Source organism: Parambassis ranga, chromosome 13, assembly GCF_900634625.1.
Source record: "Parambassis ranga chromosome 13, fParRan2.1, whole genome shotgun sequence".
NCBI lineage: Eukaryota > Metazoa > Chordata > Actinopteri > Ambassidae > Parambassis > Parambassis ranga.
The window spans coordinates 1,524,102-1,544,253 of NC_041033.1; the positions used below are offsets into that span (position 1 = coordinate 1,524,102).

Below are 20,152 nucleotides of genomic sequence, written 5' to 3' on the forward strand. Positions count from 1 at the left end.
GGATTGAGAGTGTGTGTTTTCTTTGGCATCATATCATGAATATGAATAAATATGAATGAATATGTGCGTTAAATGATATAACCTAATGTATTTATAGCCTGCAACCTGTTGTAGCTGTATGGTTATGTGAATAGAACATACTATTGTATAAATAGTTCTGATCCAGACATGGATACCTTAAATATGTGGCCTGTGTCAGTATGTTTCACAAAATGCAGGTTGGCAGGTTGGCAGGTTGATTTTGTTTGTTTGTTTTTTATTTTGTACTTTTACCACATCAGTTGGAGAGCTTTCTCTGAGATTTTGAAGGGCAAATATTTTGTCTGCTACACATCATCACTTTGATTGAAGTACAGTAATGTTTGACATAGTTGACTGAAATGGCTTCAGAGAGGAAAACAGGGTTTAGACAGAAAATATGAGTGAGAGCGGTAAGGCAGGCTGGAAACCTAAGGTAGACTTTGTCAGACAGATAACAGACAGGATGGGAGAAAAGCAGTGCTGCCTAATTAGCTTTGTCTTTATTAGATCTGCTAATGATCTCAGTAGAGACAACTCCACATCCACCTGCCACTGCCTCCATGACACTCAAATGCTTTCAAAGCATTTTAAGTTTGCTTAATAAACAGGGTTTTCGGTTATTCCCAAAGGGCCAGTTTCATTGTTACAGTCACAGTCTACTTTAGCTCTTCCAAAGAGTTGGTATAAATCATCAAGAAAAGCTAGCAATGTAAACAGCCGGCGTTTTCATCTGTGTGCTTATGTGTGGGAGAAGCTTTGTCTCATAAAAACATGGTTCTGTTGATGTACAACAGACCAAGCTATGAGCTACTGTTGTTGGGGTCAGCAGCAAAGAGCCATTAAACATTCATATTTTGTATCCACTTTTATCCACCAATATTTGTTCACTGCAAGTTACAGGGTTTTGGAAATATTAGCCATGAAAGTTCACCAGCCATGTTGTTAGCAATGTCGTCTAGGAACTGTTTATACTGAACTAAACTTAGCAACCATATCACTGTACAGAGGGCAGTGTGCAACAAACCATGAAAATGGATGTAAATATTAACACACTGTAGGCTGGGTCCAAAGGGGGACTAAGAGCAGAGTGAACATGCCTAATGTGGTCTGTGTAAACCATCAGTGCAGCTTTAAGTTGAACTTGTAAAAAAACATCTCCATGAACTTCTGTGCATTTGTACAGCAAGGTATTATATTATCTTTGTTTGTATGAGTTTGAAACACAGATGGTCACAAGGACAGCAAAGGTAGGAAATCCATGGACAGAAAAACATTCCATTTAAGCATGATGAACTGTAGCATTGCTGGGAGCTGTCCCTCTGCTCATGTGGTCCAGAGTATTTCAGAATTAAAGCATTTATTTCTGCATGCTTTCTTCCTCAGCCCCAGTATGAAGGCAATTATGCACATAATAGAAAGGATTTGATGATTCATCAGAGCCACAGACAGCCAAAACATGAATTAGCAGGCCAGTCGTTAGGGAAGAAGGCAGGATGAGAGGAGTGGGGTGCGGCCTCTCTCGTGGGAGAGCTGCTTCCATCCTCTGCTCAGTTTTTGTGTTTCCACAGAAACAACCATGCGTTTATGTTCCTTCTTAGACTGTTACATGCTCCCTGTAAACCTCCACTTCAACTTCAACTTTCCAGCTGCTAATCCTGAATATCCTCCTTTAATGGGATGAAGGAAGATGTTGTACCATACATGCATCACCAACAATACTTCTCCGTTGGTTAATCTGCCAGAATGATGCTGCTGTGAATATACTGTACAGGCAGGTTTTTGGAGCTAAAACCTCCATCCTCCCTCTGTGGCTCCAAGAGCAGCAATAAAAGCAGACTATTGCATCCATAAAGCACGAGTTTTTCGCAGCATCAAATAGAATTATGTTGTTGTTGGTCATTATTTTCCACTGTAATATTATCCACCTCATGAGGAACAGCAAGCAGGCACTTTTGAATTACACGCCTTTCTGCTGAAATTAATGTTGGTTGTGGTTGCTGCATGTTTGCATAAAGAACCATTTGCATCATTTTTTTTACAGTGTATTCAGTTTTTGTTTACCCTTAATTCACGATATTTGCTAAAACACATTGCTGTTGAAATCAATCCCAACACATGCATTAAAGTAAGAAAACAATTTCATTTTTCATTTGTATAAATAACCATGTCACAGTGTAGCTTTCCCTACATGCCCATTATGGTTGAGCATTAATGCAGCAATGGGGGGGAGACACCTATTGGATTGGCTAGTAAGAGGCTGTTTACACTCATTTCTTTCTCCTTTTTTGCACAATGCAATGCATCTCTCTTGGTCACTTCTGTGTTTCTTCTAATGGTAATGACATAATGTCATAGTTGGTGTATAATTGTGATGTTTTTGTGTGTAAGTAAGTTGGACATAAGCTGTAAAAAAAGAGGTTTCAACTTCAAAAGATCTCAAAACATTTAGATGATTTTCTATTCTATTTCTATTTCTAGTTCCTAGTTTCCTGATGCCCTGAGCTAATGTCTCCACAGACATTAAAGTTTTATGTTTTCTTGGCTTTATTAGTAATGAATGGCGAAGACAAGTACCAGTGGTGTAAAGGGCACATGCAGGGAGCAGCTGCACACTGGTTACTACCTCAACCCTCTAAATATTTAAGGGTCTTGTAGGCAACAGCCAGCAATTGTACCTCAGTTCTGAATATCTCATTTCAGGTGAATGTGTTGCTTCTGATTTAATCATCTCTCCCCCTAGAACAAGAGGGACGTATTCACTAATTACATTATCTCCACACACAAGTCTATTAGCAAAACTCAGAGAAAGCCTGTAGGTGGAATAACAAGATGAGTCGCTGCTCTATGTTGGCATTTGTGTACGGTAGATAGAATAGACAATGTGCAATGTTGAAGATATTCTAAATTAATAATAACTAGATGTTATGATGACAGCTCCAGATATTATTTTGTCAAACTGTATAGAATTTATCCAGAAATAGAATGTTGCATTTTGAGGTCTTTTGAGGTGTTGAGCAGACCATTGCTATGGCTCTGACCATTGTTGAAGACCACTTACCACTCACTAAAGAAGTCAGGTAAATTTTCTAATCAATAATTTTCATTAAGCTACAGATTTCTTGAGTAAGTAGTGGTACAATAATTGAAACAGTGAAGTGCAGCGATCCAGTCACTACACCACTTTCTGCAGCTAGCTGTAGCGTGCTGATGAGTTGACAGTGGTTGCTAAGTTATGCTAAGTAATGTTCAGTTCAGTTTGTCTTTGCATGACTACTCAGGTGTTCACAGTTGAATGAAAATGCCTCTGTTGAACTATACAAAACCCACAATAATAATAATATAATCATTTGTTATTTTATGACTCTTGCAATAGAATGTGTGCATGGTTTACCATTTTGTACAGAAAATTCAATAATTCATTCTAGATAGCATACATTTTCTACTAAATACTGTCATTTTTTTCTAACTCATGACTTGTGAGGGTGAATGTCAATGGACATTTGTGAATTTTGAGTGTTCTGAATATGAACCGCTGCCAACAAACCATGGGAATTGCTTGATTCCCCAAGCAGATGGAAATGCAAGTAAACATAATCTGTTTCAATTTGCATACCACTACAAGGCACCCCTTCAGTGCCACAGTGCCTTTAGTGAGTGATTTACTGCATAGAACCATTTCTGTCACCAGAGCAAGAGTTAGCAACAGCATAAAGCTTCTGGCTTGCTGCCTGTGATGGACCTTGTTGGGGGGGGCACATAGTAACCTGTTTCTTAGAGCAGCCTGACCACCAGGCATTGGTGGGTGAACGCTTCTCCTGGTTTCTCCATTCCAGGCAGCGTACCTGATTTCTTTGTCCATTTGGCCATGAGGCCTTGATCCTGGTAGGGTGGTTTGGCCATTTGGTTAGCATCCCTAAATATTACATCCCCATATTAGTGAGGGCATAAATATTACAGACTTTCTTATTTGTTATATGCATTGACTTTTCTTACCATAGTTTTTTTTTATTTATTTCTTCCCGGCTCTCTGCTCCTGTCAGTAAATATTAACACATTGGTCTTCTATCCTCCTGCCTCCTCAGCTGCCATCGAGGCTTGCCTGGGTCATATGCTGAAGAGACGGGCAGCTGGGTTCCTCCGTAGTGACAAGATCGCAGCCCTCTTCACCAAGGTCGGTAAAGTCTATGACACCGCTGGCGAGGTTTGCCGTAAAGTCCAAGAACAGCTCCAGCAGCAGGCTGATCTCACCAGGTTGGTGGCCCAGATGTCTCCTCTCCTCCCCTCTTGTCCTGCTTTGTTTTTATTTTCTGTTGCACTGAATTCATGCAAAGCTGTGCTAATAATGTTGCTAAAAACATTTGTAATTTTCAGCTTGGTGGAGGTTTTGCACCAGGCAGTGTACCTGACACTGACTGGTCAGAATGTTAGTTATTCAAACTGAGTGAATGTGCAGTCTTAATTAGAGACTCTACTCCTTTACAGCCAACTTTGAGATGTCAAATAATTAGTGGTAGCTAGTAGCTAAAAAATATATAAAATATACTAAATAAATATGTAGACCTGTCACACTGGGACATTGTCCTAAGCTGCAACCTTTGTAGGACACCATCTATGGCCATGTGTCCTTTGTAGGTCTTTGTAAATCTGCCTTTGACCAGAATGCAATGATTCCTGTGATACACTGGGCCACCTGATGTTACCAGGAAAAAGACGGATGTATTTTCGGCATTTGCATTTGAAGAAGTCCTTGAAATGGAACAGCCTTGTCACACTGCTGTGACATAGTTGGTCTACAAATGCATCTTTTGAGTGATGCAGTCTTTGAAATGGGTTGCAGCTACTGTGTAAGTGTGGCTGCATCTTAGCTATTGGTACCAGGGTCCTCTTGGTTCTCCTGATGGTTGTGTCTGTTCAATAGCTTCTCCCACTACCTTCTCTTAACAGATGAGGACAACATACAATCTTGTTTTGAGCTTTGCTCTTTAGTCTTTACAAATGATAATGGATAAAGGATACTGTTATGAATATGTGGGAGTCAAGGGTTTACAGAGCAATAATGTTCTCCTAGTCGAATTTCCCCCAGGAACAATACTGTATTTGCTGCACCTCTGCTCCCTCACTGAAAGTGACAAGCTATTAACTGACTTCAGACTTGTGTTAAAACTGCAAAAACCACTCCAGCATACAGGCAGCACTTTCTTTTGTTTAGTTTTTACAGGGGCTGCCACAGCCACATGTACTGTACCCACCTGCTTCAGTTATCATTTCTCAATTTAAACCCGCACATCTGTAACACTTCGGTCATTTATATGAACAGATTTATTTAGGTATCCCTTCTTACATTTGCATCAGGTAAAAACACATAGTAACGGATACACGCTACCATCAGCAGACACAATCTCTGCACAGCTGACTGTTTACTAAACCTGTGCAATCTTTGTACACACTGCGAGAAGCCTCAGGTGTGTCTGCTATATGTCTGTGTGTGTATGTACATACACAGAGTATGACAAACTGCTTTTTCTGCAGGCATGTAATAGCCAAGCTGTTTGCAAGCCCATTAATTGTCCATTAGTCCAATCCACATGGCTACCACATGTCTCTCCAGGGCTGTGGACAGACCAAAGCTTTGGGCATCAAGCATATGCACACACACCTCCCTGTCTGCACTGCATAAATGATGTACAAAGAGTGAAGCAAAGGCAGAATGTGTAGTAAGATGCCATTGCAGCATGGCTGCATAATGTGATGTAAATTAGGAGAGTTAAACATGTTTGGGTAGGCTGGGCATTCAGCTCTCTGTCTTCATATCAGCCGTTCATCTATCACATCTCATTGGCCTTTATTTCCCCAGACAGACTGCACACAACATTAAAGCCTATTACGGTGTGCAGATCTTGTTTGCACAAGTCACACTCCATACACCAGAATCCATACATGTATTCAAGCACACGAGGAAAACACACATACACACAAACAGGCATGTTCCCACCCCCACCCCTCGTCTCCTTGTCATCCTACCTCAGGGCTCCATCTCTCATTTACCCTGGTTGTCATGGCAACATGGTTTGCACTACTGGCGGCAATAGAACCGGAAGAAGCAGAGAGCATGATGGGAAAGAATATGAACAGACATCAACAGTGGCACAAAGCATTACTGCAGTGAAGTGAATGGTAATCACAGTAAAGCAGGACAAGAGGCTGTACTTCAGCTTGTTTTTGCCAAAGGCTACCAGTGGACACCCTTCTATGGCTTCTTGTCTCTGTGTGATGTATTCCTCTATAACTTTTCTTCACCAACTGTTTTTTAAATCTTTTCTTTATCAAGACGATACAGTGATTAATCACCAGCACACTAACTTTTTTAACATGTGTCCCTCTCTGTCTCTAAAGAGCAAGACCAGCATATCATCTGCATACATTTCCTATCTGGCAGGGCAAGCAGCAGACACAGTTGCAGTGCACATTTAATAATTTCCTTTTACTACAAATAGGGTATCATTTTTTTGATTTTTATTTATTTATTTTTGTGGCTAGTTTTAGGTAATTATGTCAAATTCCCATATAGTCATAGTTTCACTAATACACTAGTTTTACTAGTCAATTCAGCAAGAGAGATGACCACACACCAGCCATAAATGGTATCAGTTTTAGAGTGGCAAGGTCTCACAGTAGTAGGTCTTAAAAAACAGGCGTGATCAAAGAAAAACGTAGAAGTCCTGCATAAACATTTAGGCCATTCAGGTTGTTGCCATAATTCTACAAGCTGGTCTTTTTCTACATGCCATTTGGCGTTGGTTGTGTTGTATTTCCATGGCACCATGGTTATGGGCTGTAAATGTACACAGCATCCAGTTAGTAATTCGTCTTGTTTGTAAGACCCCGTTCACAGTGGGGATTCGGGCCACCACCTCTCGGAGGTGGCTCTAGCCAGATTGGCTTACATCTGGCTCTGGTCTGAACGCAAATGCAGTGGGTCCTGGAAGAGGCTCCCCAGCCACTCCATGACCTTCATAACATGGCAGGTCAGTGCTATAGACCTGCAATCATTCAGTGCCACAGACCACGGACCAGGCAGGATGTCTTTCATAGCACTGGAAGATGATTCATTATCCTGTGCTGCCTATATTTACACCTGTCTGTTCCTGCATTTTTGTTCAGACGTTATAGGAGCAAAGTACAGCTTTTACTTACCATCATTGTATTTGTACAAAATTAAGCTATTTCTCAAAAATGCCGTTGTACTCCTAGAGTGCTTTCAACTGAGAACACAGTCTACTGGTTAGAATCAGAATCAGAAATTCTTTATTAATCCCAGGGGGAAGATATTGCTACAATACATGCATTGATCTCTAGCATCATAGCTATCACTTTTTCACATGAACTTCCCTGAGTTATAAAATCGATTTATCACAAAATACACCATTAATCACTACTTAAATAAACTTGTGTCGGTTATTTTTTTGCTAGTAAATGTTGGGTTTGGGACTAGTTGTTAAAATAACGTATGTAAACATCAGGATGTCTGGCTGGTCCATCTTCCCATACTGCATGGAATTCCCGTATTTCCCCATGTTTCCTCCAGTGCTTCCATCTAATAACTTGCCTTAAATAAAAGTCAATGAGCCAAGAGGGAAGGTGCATTAAAATATTACAATAGTGCTTGAAAGTATACCTTAAAATGTTCTATATTGGAGCATTGAATCATATACTTTAACAGGTTCTGAATATTCCTTTTCATATTCATATTCATTTGTATGTTCAAAATTCAATCAGGTTGCAATAGTTGTAATCAATTCAGTTAGCTACATGTTGGCATTTGTTGGCATTTGACATTTGACAAGACTGATGACGGAACACAGCGTGGAGGAGAGGGGGGGGCATGTTGTAGCCAAGGATGTTTTCCAAGAGATTTACACATTTGATCAAACCTGCTGTGATTACAAATAGATTATGCACTTATGGGAACAGATGCTTTGTGGCAACACAACACTGGAGAATGCGATAATGGAGTTAATTCTGATTCTTAGTGATTTATGCTCAGTGCTGTTATGCTCACATTTATTTTTAAGAACACAAACACACTGGGTGTAAAGATAAAAGAAAACATTATTTAGTGTTTCAGTAGCTCAGGTGGCCTGTGTCGACTGAACAAATGCACCAAGCCATCTGCTGCTGGTAGTGTTATTCTGTGGTCCTGTCAGCAATGTAGAAAAGACGACGCAGACATAAAATACAGTGAAAGTGGAATTTACAGTCATCTTATGCTGCAAGCTGACACTTGAATAGAAATAATCAGAGTATTAAATGAAAATGAATATCAAATATTTCATGCCAAAAACAATACAACACACTCCAGTGTATCAAGAAATGAAGACTCTTTTGCATTCTCTTTGATCTGATACTCTTTGCCATCCACTGGAGGACTATTACCACACACACACACACAACCGCACACTTCTTCAAAGTGTTAGGGGACTGCAAAAATCGTGACTTGCTGAAACCCCTCTCTTACAGACACACACACACACATGCACACTGGGGGATAGCTTACATCGTGACTGTGGCAGCCGAGCCCCTCTCAGCGAAGACACACAAATGCACCCTCCTTAGCTTTTGTTTGTGGGAAAGAGTGGCTTTGTCTGATTGTGGTGGAAGTGGTAGTGATCAAACTCAGTCTGGGATGAAAGTGCTTGTCTCTCAGCATGATGTCAGTCATCTATTTCTAACTTTGTGAAATGGTTCTGTCAGGCTGATGTGTAGCATCAAATGACATTGAACGCATTTATCAAATTATGAAAATTAGTGAGATGTAATGAGCTGTAGCAAGTGACGACCTGTTGTGCTGTTAAATGCTGCCTCCTGATGGTCAAAGACACAACATTTCTGTGTATTTACCATCACATTACTTCCAATTAAGATTTCTTATCAATTTAACAGACTAAGAATGTCAATGTCAACAACTATAACTTGTGTCTTACTGATGACATTAACCGTTAATCATGTGTTCCATAAGATGAAATGACTACATGTATTATCTGAGGGAAAATTGCAAACGTGCATCCATCCTGACTTTCATTTCATGGCCATGACGACCCACGGCCTCTACTCATTTTTGTATAATTCTATGATTGATAGTGTTTCAGTGTCACTGCCTGCTTTGAACTTTCCTCAGTGCCTCTGGTTGACATTGATTTATACTTTGTGCCTTGCAGGAGAAACCAAAGTGTGGGCCATGAACCTCTGAGGAGACAGGGCTCATCCACCACCAGCCGCCCCCCTCAGCCCCTCTCTGCCCAGGCCATCAAACACATCTGGGTCCGCACGGCTCTCTTCGAGAAAGTTCTGGATAAGATAGTTCAGTACATTGTGGACAACTCCAGGTGATTTTGTTTTACTCTTTGCTTCCTGGGTGTCTCACAACTCTCCAGGTTTTCTTGTAACACAATGATGAGCAGTGCTTTAAGCTATGTGTCCCATTCTTCTCCTGTGTTGGCACTGGTTCTTTTATGCTGTGATCTTTTTGGCTCACATCCATTGTGTGCTAAGTTCTGTAAGAGGAACTGCCTGTGGCCATGTGTAATGATGACACAAGTTACATTTTCTTATTCTCCATGTGATGTCTCGTCTCACTGAACCTGACATTAGAGATTCTGGTCAAATGTCATGAAGCCTGAAATGATGAGGTTACCGTGGCTAAAAAAAAGTGATGAGACATGAAAACAAACACAGGATAGAACTATGAAGCTAGAACCCTAAAACTAGAATCCAGAAAATGGTAGATATTAGGACCTGAGAGGCTTTGATCAAGCAGTTATGACCTGGTTGGTTGAAGTCCAATCCTAAAAGTATGGCTTTTTGGTGTCATGGTCTTGTGGGAACCATCTTAGGACCTAAAGAGTCTGCTGCTAATTTGGTAATGGAATCCACAGCACCTCTTCTGTGGACTATTTGGTGAGTCAGAAGTGTTTTGATGGCTGACAAAAGGCCAACAGCACATTAGCATCAGTTATAATGTTGTTTTCTAACACAAACACATAGATACTCTGGACCAAAAATGCAACTGTTTTAGTTGTAATTATCATGATTTTGCAAACAGATGACATTTACATTGTTTTCCTTTCTTCTGTTTGTTTGTCTCTCCAGTAAATACTATGAGAAGGAAGCTCTGATGCATGACTCAGTCTTCGGCCCCATCTTGGCAGCCCTACTAGGTGAGTACTTTACAGTGAGTTTAACTGCCAAAATGTCCAAACTCACCAGAGGCCACTAACAAAAAGTACAATTTATGTGTCACATATTCTCTTGTCTGAGACCCAGAGGTCTCACTTCCTTATAGAACCTTGACATAGAGGAGCTATGAGCAGGAATGCAGAGGTTCATTAAACATTAAAAAATGTAAAGTAACATAGATGTTGCTTTTCATGGAATTAAATGCTGTAATGCAAAACAGCAGTCGTGCCTCATGGATATATGCGTATATGCTTTGTTCTCAGTGGGGCCCTGTGCCCTGGAGTACACCAAGCTGAAGACATCAGATCATTTCTGGACAGACCCTTCAGCCAATGAGTTGGTTCAACGCCACCGCATCCACGGGGCCCACAGAGGCCAGGAAGTCTCAGCCACTCGCCGGCCTGCTCTGGGGGTGAGTGCGAAGGCTGATTGAGATCAGCTGTCTCGGTCCTCAGAAGGTTGCTAGGACTACTGAGGATGTGTGTTCTTGTGGCATGTGTCATTGCCTTTAAGTTGACTCTAATTTCTAGATCCGCAAGAGGCAGTCCAGTGGCAGCATGTCAGAGGACAGGTTTGCTGCGTCAGCGAGGGAGTATGTGGAATCTCTTCACCAAAACTCCAGAACACATCTTCTCTATGGAAAAAACAATGTTCTGGTGCAACCGGTACGGTGACACCTTCTTCTACTTTTGTCTAAATATGTGCACTGTGTTGAAAGATCAGTTTATTCAAATTACACAACATAGTCCTATTTTGTGTAACTTCATTGCTTCTGTTCTTCAAAATGACTTCAGAGTATCTACCAGTACTTAATGAGTCCATGGTTGTATTAAGTTTTCAACAAACCACAGGAAGTGTGTTTCAGAATTTGAAAAGGTTTTTTGAATTGCAGATCCACGTGAAGCCGTTGCATTATGTGTCTCGTATTTGTGATAGAAATCTTTGTAGTATGTTGGCTTTGAACGTCTTGCTTTAGTTCTGGTGTTTGTTACACAGTAGTAAACAATAACACCTCCTAAAAACTCTGCCATTATCTTCCTTTATTTTAGTGTAACATATCCACTGTGTGCGTGTAACTCTTTGCAGTCCTGCAGGACTGTACACAATTGTTAGCATACGTTTATTTTTAAATGAAATCTTCGTTCAGTTGTCACAGGTCTTGCTGTGGAGGCCCTGAAGCGCCTGTTGTTCTAGATTAATGGCAGATATTCAAGCCTACATAAATGCAGCACACATATATATACATATATATATATATATGTATATATATATACAATACCCACTCAGCTGGTGTACAGATAAATTGTAAATGAGAGCTATTTTCATCTTTTAAACTGCCTCATGCATACACAGTATTCTGTATGTGTGATCTTTGAAATGAAAGCTGTCTTTCTCCAGCCTGTAATGCGCTCAGAACTGCCAAGTAGTTTCACCATGTTTGTCTGGGGATGTATAATGAGTACATATTTGCCTCCCACAAAGGCTGAGTGCACATGCAGCTGAATAAAGCCCTCATAGCACGCTATGCTTAAATGGTACTGTACATGATCCCGCTCTCTTTTGCATATATGATGGTATGCTTTATGTAGTGGAGAGGTAAATTGTGCATTATAAGTCCAATGTGTCACCCTCAATCCTGGATACTACCTACACACTTCTGAAAACCACTGTTAGCTGTTGACCATTGTTTGTGAATGTAATCAGGCAACATATAACAGTACCAATTGAAACCTGATATACATATGTAAATCCATGGATCCTTTGAAAATAGAAAGTGTTAATGCATATATAAAAAAATTTTCTATATATAATATATAATGATTGGACAGACTGTGTCTGAACTTTATTGAGGGGGTTTCTTGTCTGTCTACATTTTGATGAAGGGGGCCCTTTGTCCACTCCAGTGGGAAGATGCTGTCTAAATCTGATATACAATTTGGTGGAACTCACATCTGCATTTCTGATGACTGGTTTGGTTGTTGACCCCTCTTAGACTTTGTGTCTCCTTGTTGAATTTACAATATAGCTGGACTTTGGGCACATTGTTGATGCCCACGTCTGTATTTCAAAAATGTTGTTAGAAGTTGTGCTGTCCAATTGTGGGTTCTTGTCTGTTTTGTGACCCCCTACTTTTGTCTTCAAGACCTCTGTACCTCCTGAATTTCCAGTCGATGTCTTTCAGAACAGTCTTTCTTAGAATTCTCACCATGTTGTCATCTGTCTGCGGGCATGACAGCATGTGTTTGTCTATAAAGTTAGATGATAAGTCACAAGATGCAGAACATATTTGCCCTTTGGATATGTTGCCATTTGTTAGAGACAAGTGGGCTCCCAGGATTTGGATGATCAGTAGTGAGTGAAGATGACTGCAGCTCTCCTGAAATCCTCTTCCATCAGCCTCCACTTTTTCAGCTGTTGTGAAATGATTGTGTGAAAGGCTGTTCTTCCTCACTAGGTGTGACTGTGAGGTAGAGTGTAGTGGAGAAGGCATCCTTTGTGGATCGCCCAGCCAAAAAAACAATATATACTTGGTATATATGATCATTTATACCATTGTACGATTTTACCAAACACAAGCTCAAGATTTTCTGCTCTTTGAGTTCTCTATAGATAACCAGACACATTCATCATATCAGAGGCAGAAAACACCAGACTTGTGTGTGTTTTTAAAATGTGCATCATACAGTACATTCACTTGTTACTGCCTGTAAGTTACATTGAACAAACAACAACCCATTTTTTTAAAATTTGACAACTGAAGTCTCGCCTTTCATCTGCTTTCCTCTCCTGTGGTAGAAGAAGGACATGGAGGTGCTACGGGGCTACTTGTCACTCCACCAGGCTGGGGATAACCTCACCCTAAAGTGGACACCCAACCAGCTCATAAACGGCACACTGGGAGAGTGTGATCTGGAGAAGAGGTAGCAAACACATAGATTCATTTTTTACACTTTTACTTTACCTATCTTACCTATTACACGTTCCGATTCTTTTTTTAGTATCTACTGGGATTATGCACTGACTGTTCCTCTGCGGCAGATAGTCTGCATCCACTGTCACCAGCGCCGTAAGTAGACTGCTGCTGTTCAGTCCAATCACCCTTCACCAGTCACTCATGTTAACAGCATGGGGCTATGGTTCATAAAGCTGTTGTCAGATCAAGCTATTGATCGCCTGTCTTGATAAAGTGTACATTTGTTGTTAATAAGCAGCACAGGCTCAGTGGATGTTCGGCCTTTCATTCATCTTGCTGTCAGCTTCTTTTTCCTTTAGCTGTGTTTCCTCACATGCAAAACATCTAGAATAAATAGATTACAATTGTCAAATGATGATATTATATGATCCACTATTCTCATCTCATGCTTGCATGTGTTTCTTTACTATATACTAGCCGATTGTGGGGGAACACTAGTTCTGGTCAGTCAGGATGGGATCCAGCGGCCGCCCCTGCACTTCCCTCCTGGAGGCCACCTTTTGGCCTTCCTCTCCTGTCTGGAGACAGGCCTACTACCACGGGGCCAGCTAGAACCCCCCCTCTGGTCCCAGAAAGGAAAGGTAATAACAAATTATTTGTAATGTACATTTAAAAATATAAATATATATATCTCAACAGAGTGAGGAAACACTAACAGACGTTTTTAATAATGTTGAAAATACAGGCACAGTTAATACAAAGTAAAATGAAGGAATCTTGAAATAACCAATAACATCTTGAGCAGTGTGGAAACTGTGCAATTAAAGATGTATGCAAGCCATATACACAGTTCATAATGAATGAGAAATATTGGTCTACCTGTACATTGGAAACCATTTTGGGATGATAATCTCTCTATCTACTAGTCAACCTAGAATCCTCGTTTCATACATGCAGTGGATAGACATTCACAGGATCGTACAGTGTATACAGACCCGCATGGTCCTGTTTGCTTAAAGTCTGGTCAGTTTTGGTTAAACCAAGTCCATTTTTACTTTTAAAACCTTGAACAATTGTTGCTGCAACAAAGCAATAAAAGTAGATTACTAGCTTGACAAATACAAGCATAAGCACGGGGTGGCTACATACTGTAATTTTAGCAAAACCATTTCTATCGTAGAAGTTTATAGTAGATCACTATCTACATCTCATTTTTAGATATATATATTAGTGTCATTTTGTACTCAGTTGTTGTTTAAATATACCTCAGGGTGTTCTTGTATTTTGATCCAATTGTATGTGTGTTGCAGGGTAAAGTCTTCCCTAAGCTGAGGAAGAGGAGCAGTACTGCCAGGCTCATGGACCAGGACAGGAATGGTGAAGAGCAGACAGCTGCTGACTACGTGTTTCGCATCGTGTATCCTGGATATCGATATGACGCCAGTAAGTAACAGTGTCACATGCATAGTATCCCTATAGGCAGAAGTGGGTGATCAGAGCAGAAATAATTCTTTTGTATGTCTAACACTCCACCCTGATAGGTCTATCGGTTTGTTTGTCATGTACGCTGGTGTCTTTCCCACTCCAGCCTGAGGCCTGTAGAGCAGCACGTTTCTAACTGTGTTCTCTGTTGTCCCACTGGTGCAAGCAGTCACTATAAACTACCACCACACCACGGGCAGCCGCGCTCCGTCGCTGGACGATGACGAGGAAGAGGAAGATAGGCTCCATGCTATGATCTCAATGATCTGCTCGCGGAACCTCACAGACCCAAATATCATGAAAGGTTTTTATCACCTTAACACACCCACCGCCCCCATACCCAATACCTCACTGCGGCTTCAGACGTCCCTCTCCCCCCCCGCCTGCCACCCCATCGTGTCCTTTCAGGCCTTCTCCCCTCCTTTTCTGTTCTGACCCCACCTACCCCACCTTTGTCTGCCTGTGTCCGTGTCTGCTGTCTGAGGCTAAGCCCAACAGTGAAGTAGGCTGGGGCTGACCAGGTTAACAGGGGCATGGGGAAGCAATCAAAACACAGAAGTTATAATATAGAAATAAATAAATAAATATAAAAAGTTTTATAAAACAACTTTTATTTAATTATTACAAATTATTACATATCAAATCCTAGACAGAGGTACTTAAACAGTAGCTCTAAACCAGCTGAGTGATCGTTAGCATCAGGTTGTATTCAGCATAATCTGCTAGAGAGATGTAGTGGAAGGTTATTTATAGCAAAAAGAACCATTAAAAATTGATTTGAAAAATCAGTTTGACATCACCCTCTTTGTCATCCTTGGTTTTGGTTGTATCTACCAAAACATAATAAAAGCCATCTGGGGTCTCATTTATAACCAGTTCTGATCCATGCAAACATGCAGTATGGTGACACAGCTGGATGGTAAATTGAAACCACATCATACAAACTGAATGTAGGAGCTGTCGTTGATGAATGATGCTTCTCACGTGTTTAAATTCACTTTGTGACAGGCAGTGCTTCAGCTTCAGCATGAACAGTCAAACCTTCAGTGTTATATGTGATTATGCTAATGAACGATAAGAATAAGCAAATCTTCATTTTAAAATATACAAACCACCAAGTCTCAGCTTCAACCAGCTCTCTCCCACTATCACATTCAGCCCAGGCCACATAGGAGAGCAGTAGTCAGATTAACAGTGGAAAATTGTCATAATAATCTGATTCTCTAGTTTGTGTGTGTGTCAAGTTGCTGTAGATTCGACTGTCGACTGTCACACACATGCCTTCTCCATCTCACCTAGCTCTCCTGCACCACTCGCACATATGGAATGTGTCATTACAAAAGGTTTTGAAATAAGAGCAGTGACAACCTCCACACAATCATTAAACTTCACCCTTTATCAGGAATCATCTTATAATGTGCAACAATCCTCTCAACATGTGTGTGGCTCCACTACAGTGGCCACTAAACAAAGCTGTAATCTGGGCTTTCTAACCTCACCTACAAGCTCATTTGTTCTGCCATTAGTCAAACTAACACTCACCAGCCAGCTCATTTCTGTCCATCATTGCATGTGTGGAAGGCAGCCTGTAATCCTTATGTAATCTTCTTGAGAAGTGTTCACAAAAGGAACATTGCGTGAAGGTGTGCATAGCATGGTTTTATAGATGTGATTTTGTTCCCCTGGTGTACAGTATTGATTATTATTTCTTCATATTTTGCATATGCACACTGGTTAAAAAAGCTACACAGTGTTTTATAAATGAGACCCCTGGTCCTTGGCAGGTATAAAATGAGGTATATGTCTATTACACCATGTCATGTCTTATTTAACAAATATAAAGCCCAAATGGAGAAGCCATGTGTGGAAAAACGTCCAACTCATGATTCAGTAGCTGGCAGATTCAATTCAGCAGGGATAACTTCACAGTGTCAGGAGGAAATATTTCCCATTCCCATGTTGCTTCAGGTCATTGAGGCGATGTGTTAGGTGATGGGAAGGTCAGCAGCTGTTCTCTCTGTTGAATGATGGACTGCAAATTGTTTGGAAATCTTATAACACTATCACTGTCATCCAATATTGGTGTGCAGCAACACCATTGTTTATATCTTTCCCTCTTTGCTTTGTGTTAACACACACCTGAATGTTCCAGAGCAGCAAACTGCCAAAGCATCTGTTTTCATAGAGGTCTGGACACCTGCTGATGATCAATCCATTAACAGCACCTAGCTGATACTTCCCCTCTTAATTACTACGGGTGCAGTGAGGGGGTTATTCGCACACAGCTTCTCCATTTTGGCTTCATTTTTGTTCAATAAATAATGATGTGGTGTAATGTTGTTGTTCATCTGAGGTTGTATTTACCTCATTTTAAACCTGCTGAGGAGCAGATGATTTTTTATTACATAAAAAAATCATTAAATAATAAATCATAATAAAATCAGTGAATTCTCTTCTTACCATGTCTGCATGTAAGTGACATAAAACATTAGAAGTGTGCCTTGACAGGAGATATGATAATATGGTAATAATTCCTCTACTAACCAGTGCAGTTAATCATGGGAATATGTTCAATAATAGGTCTGCTTGTAATGTGTAGTGCAGTGCTTGCAGTCTTCAAAGAATTATCTAGCAGATAGCAATCTTAGCACTTGGTGGGGAATTAGAGCTCAAAGAAATGAATGTTTGCTAACATGAGCCAGAAGTTACTGAGTAGCCAAATGCAGTTCTGTTTGCCAGCAAACTTTAAGTTGTTTCATGTCTTTAGATAGCTTCCTCCATTACACACATTCTGTAAAGTCATGCATTATACCTATAATCTATATAATGACTGTCAGGCCTATTCCTTCCAGCAGTAACATACACTGACGTTTTTCTTACCCTGACATGACTGATAGTTGGAGGCTGAGACTTGTAATCTGCTACAATTACATCCTGTCTTTGGAAAATGTTGACTTTATCGCAGGTATTGTCAGACATCCAGCTAATGCACACAGCAGCCACTGACACACTCCTCCTAGATCCTTCCTGACTAATAGTACTCTTTCTGTGTCTGCACTCTTTCCTTCCACTGCTCGGCAACAACAGTGAATCCACTTGCTCGGCAGGGATCCTCATGCGAGTCTATGCAACACATTTTCAGATGAACAGACTTGTTCTATAGAGAGCAATGTGTATCCCTGTCACCTCCGTCACAGATTCAAACCTCCCCAGCTCTCCTCATCTATGGGTCGAGGCCTTTCTGGTTGTTTTGCCTTCTGGGACTTGCAGTGCTGACTGCTGTAGACAGGGTGTAGCTCCTGAAGCATGCCTCAGCTCTGTTGGGTTTACACTGTTGTGGCTAAGAATTGCTTTGATAATTTGCTTAGTCTTTTTCACTTCTTTGATTTGACTTAACTGTGGTTCCTTGTTTTTGTCTTTTCATTTCTCACTTGCAACATGCTTGGAAATTTTTGCATGGAGAATATGCACCTGTTTCATTGTTTTTTTTATTTTAACCAACAACTATGTGTTTTTGCATATTTGTGATGGAAGATCCTTCTTACAGTCTCCTCTGTTTTGGATTTCTTTCTCTCTTTCCCTCAGTTGTTTCTCCTCTGTTTGTGCAGTCTTTTGCTGCGATGCTGTTCACTGTAATTCTTCACTAACCCCGCCACCCCACCCTCCCCTCGCCCCCTCCTCCACCCCTCTCATTACGGTCCTGTGGGGTTCCGCAGTAGTAGAGACGTGGAGTCCTTGTGTGAGCGGGGTTTCATTACTGAGCCCAAAAAACAGTTGTTGATCATGTCTAGTCCTAAAGTAAAGATTAGGGAGGCCAAATGTCGGTCTCACTCCAGCTTTTTTTTTCTTCTTCTTTTTTTTGTTATTAATACAATTTGTTTTTTGGGGGTTATTGAACGACCAAAGCACAGCTTCATATTTATGACAGGTCATCAGCTCCAACCTGAAGAATTAAGGTGAAGAGCATTTATTTAATGTTGAAGTTTTTATGATTTTGCCTCCCCTTTGTGTGCCCTTTTACTGGTGTCTGTTTGTTTTAGAGAGAATTTCTTTTAGTGTCTCTCGTCTTGTTCTGGCTTTATGCATCCTGCATGGCCTGAGCGTCAGCCTGCCCTTTCCTCCTCTGTCAACTCCTTCACTCCCTCTCTTTTCCCTCCTCTCCTTTCTGTTTTCTTCTCTCTGTCTGGAGTGTCCTCCTGTCTCCTCTGCCTCCTCTCTGAATGACCTGAACCAGCATGGCATCCCTGCATCCTCTCTGCCTGTCTCTCCCACAACAACCGTTCCTGCTCCCTGAACCGTCCCCTTCCACTTTTGGTTTCCTCTCTACCCTGTGTTTTGTAGCTCACATGTAACATGAGTGTAAAACTCTCATTCATCTGCTCATCTCCTGATGTCACAAATGACATGCAACGGTACATGGAAAGGTGTATTTGTGGTTGAGCTGAGGGACCTATGTCATAATATGTAAGGCGCAGTCAGAAGAGGGGATTTAAAGAGCGTAGTGCATGAAGACAGCAGCATCCATTTTACCTCCGAGCAGTGAGACCTCTCTCTCTGTCTTCTCACTGTCATTCTCTCTGGTTTAGACCACGGGGAGATGATGGAGATGCAGGGTTTTGGAGGCAGCCCGTCGTCGTGGCAACAGGCCGAAGTAACCACTCACGAGTCCGTGTGCCAGTCCTGCTCCACAGCCGGTAGCAACGTGTCATTTGACTACCCAGCCGGCTGTACCTGCATACACGACCCATCGGATATTCACACGTATGCACTGAAAAAACCGCTCTGCTGTTTATTGAGGTTGAATAATAGAATAATCGAATTCTATTATTATCACAGTATATGTTTATGTTTGAATTTATTGGAAGTAATGTTAAAGAAAGAAGTATCAATACTACATACTGTTACTGTCTTTACCAGAGCCGGAACTGGATCATTTGAACCAGCTTGTGACATTATTTAGTGCACATGTCCTTAGACTATAAATACAAGTTTTAAAATACAATTCAAGGAAAAATAAAAATTGCAATAATGAGTCAGTAAAATTAACTTTTTATGTGTCGTGCATGCCGAATATTCCATCCAGAGCACAGAGTTAATCTGGACCTGCACCAACACACAATAGTAGCAGTGATGCTGGCTCTTGACAGTACCGACCTCATCTTTGGAGAGAAAAGCAATAAGCTGGTCTCTTTGCACTATAAGAATTCTAAGATCAGCTGACAATGTAGACAGAAACTGCCTGTGTCTATAGCAAATCATTTCTTTTCTTTCCACCAGCATTCCTTTAAAGATGCTCTGCCAGAACATGAAGAGGCAGATTGTCTCCAGAGCCTTCTATGGATGTAAGTATATCAGTGTTACTCTGCACAGAATTCTTACCTTTCAATAAATTACATTAAACACGTCATTATGACGTGTGATGCTCCATGCGGGTTGTATATATCAGAGTCATCTGAATTCATCATGAATTTTTACATTACACAAAGTTTTACAGCTTTGGAT

The 20,152-nt window shown here is 40.9% G+C and overlaps 1 protein-coding gene across 3 annotated transcripts in view; it reads left to right on the forward strand.

Annotated features, from left to right (window-relative positions):
• The window catches only part of sgsm2 (small G protein signaling modulator 2), a 54,942-nt gene that overhangs the window by 26,848 nt on the left and 7,942 nt on the right, over nucleotides 1-20,152 (forward strand). The window contains exons 3-14 of one of the 3 annotated variants that reach the window (XM_028419757.1): nucleotides 4,104-4,272; nucleotides 9,237-9,404; nucleotides 10,168-10,235; nucleotides 10,518-10,666; nucleotides 10,785-10,919; nucleotides 13,051-13,175; nucleotides 13,254-13,321; nucleotides 13,646-13,809; nucleotides 14,479-14,611; nucleotides 14,817-14,954; nucleotides 19,237-19,411; nucleotides 19,928-19,992. In XM_028419757.1, coding sequence (XP_028275558.1) covers nucleotides 4,104-4,272; nucleotides 9,237-9,404; nucleotides 10,168-10,235; nucleotides 10,518-10,666; nucleotides 10,785-10,919; nucleotides 13,051-13,175; nucleotides 13,254-13,321; nucleotides 13,646-13,809; nucleotides 14,479-14,611; nucleotides 14,817-14,954; nucleotides 19,237-19,411; nucleotides 19,928-19,992 — 1,557 coding nt within the window. The remainder of the gene's footprint in view (nucleotides 1-4,103; nucleotides 4,273-9,236; nucleotides 9,405-10,167; nucleotides 10,236-10,517; nucleotides 10,667-10,784; nucleotides 10,920-13,050; nucleotides 13,176-13,253; nucleotides 13,322-13,645; nucleotides 13,810-14,478; nucleotides 14,612-14,816; nucleotides 14,955-19,236; nucleotides 19,412-19,927; nucleotides 19,993-20,152) is intronic. The other 2 variants (XM_028419758.1, XM_028419759.1) reach the window with 2 other exon arrangements.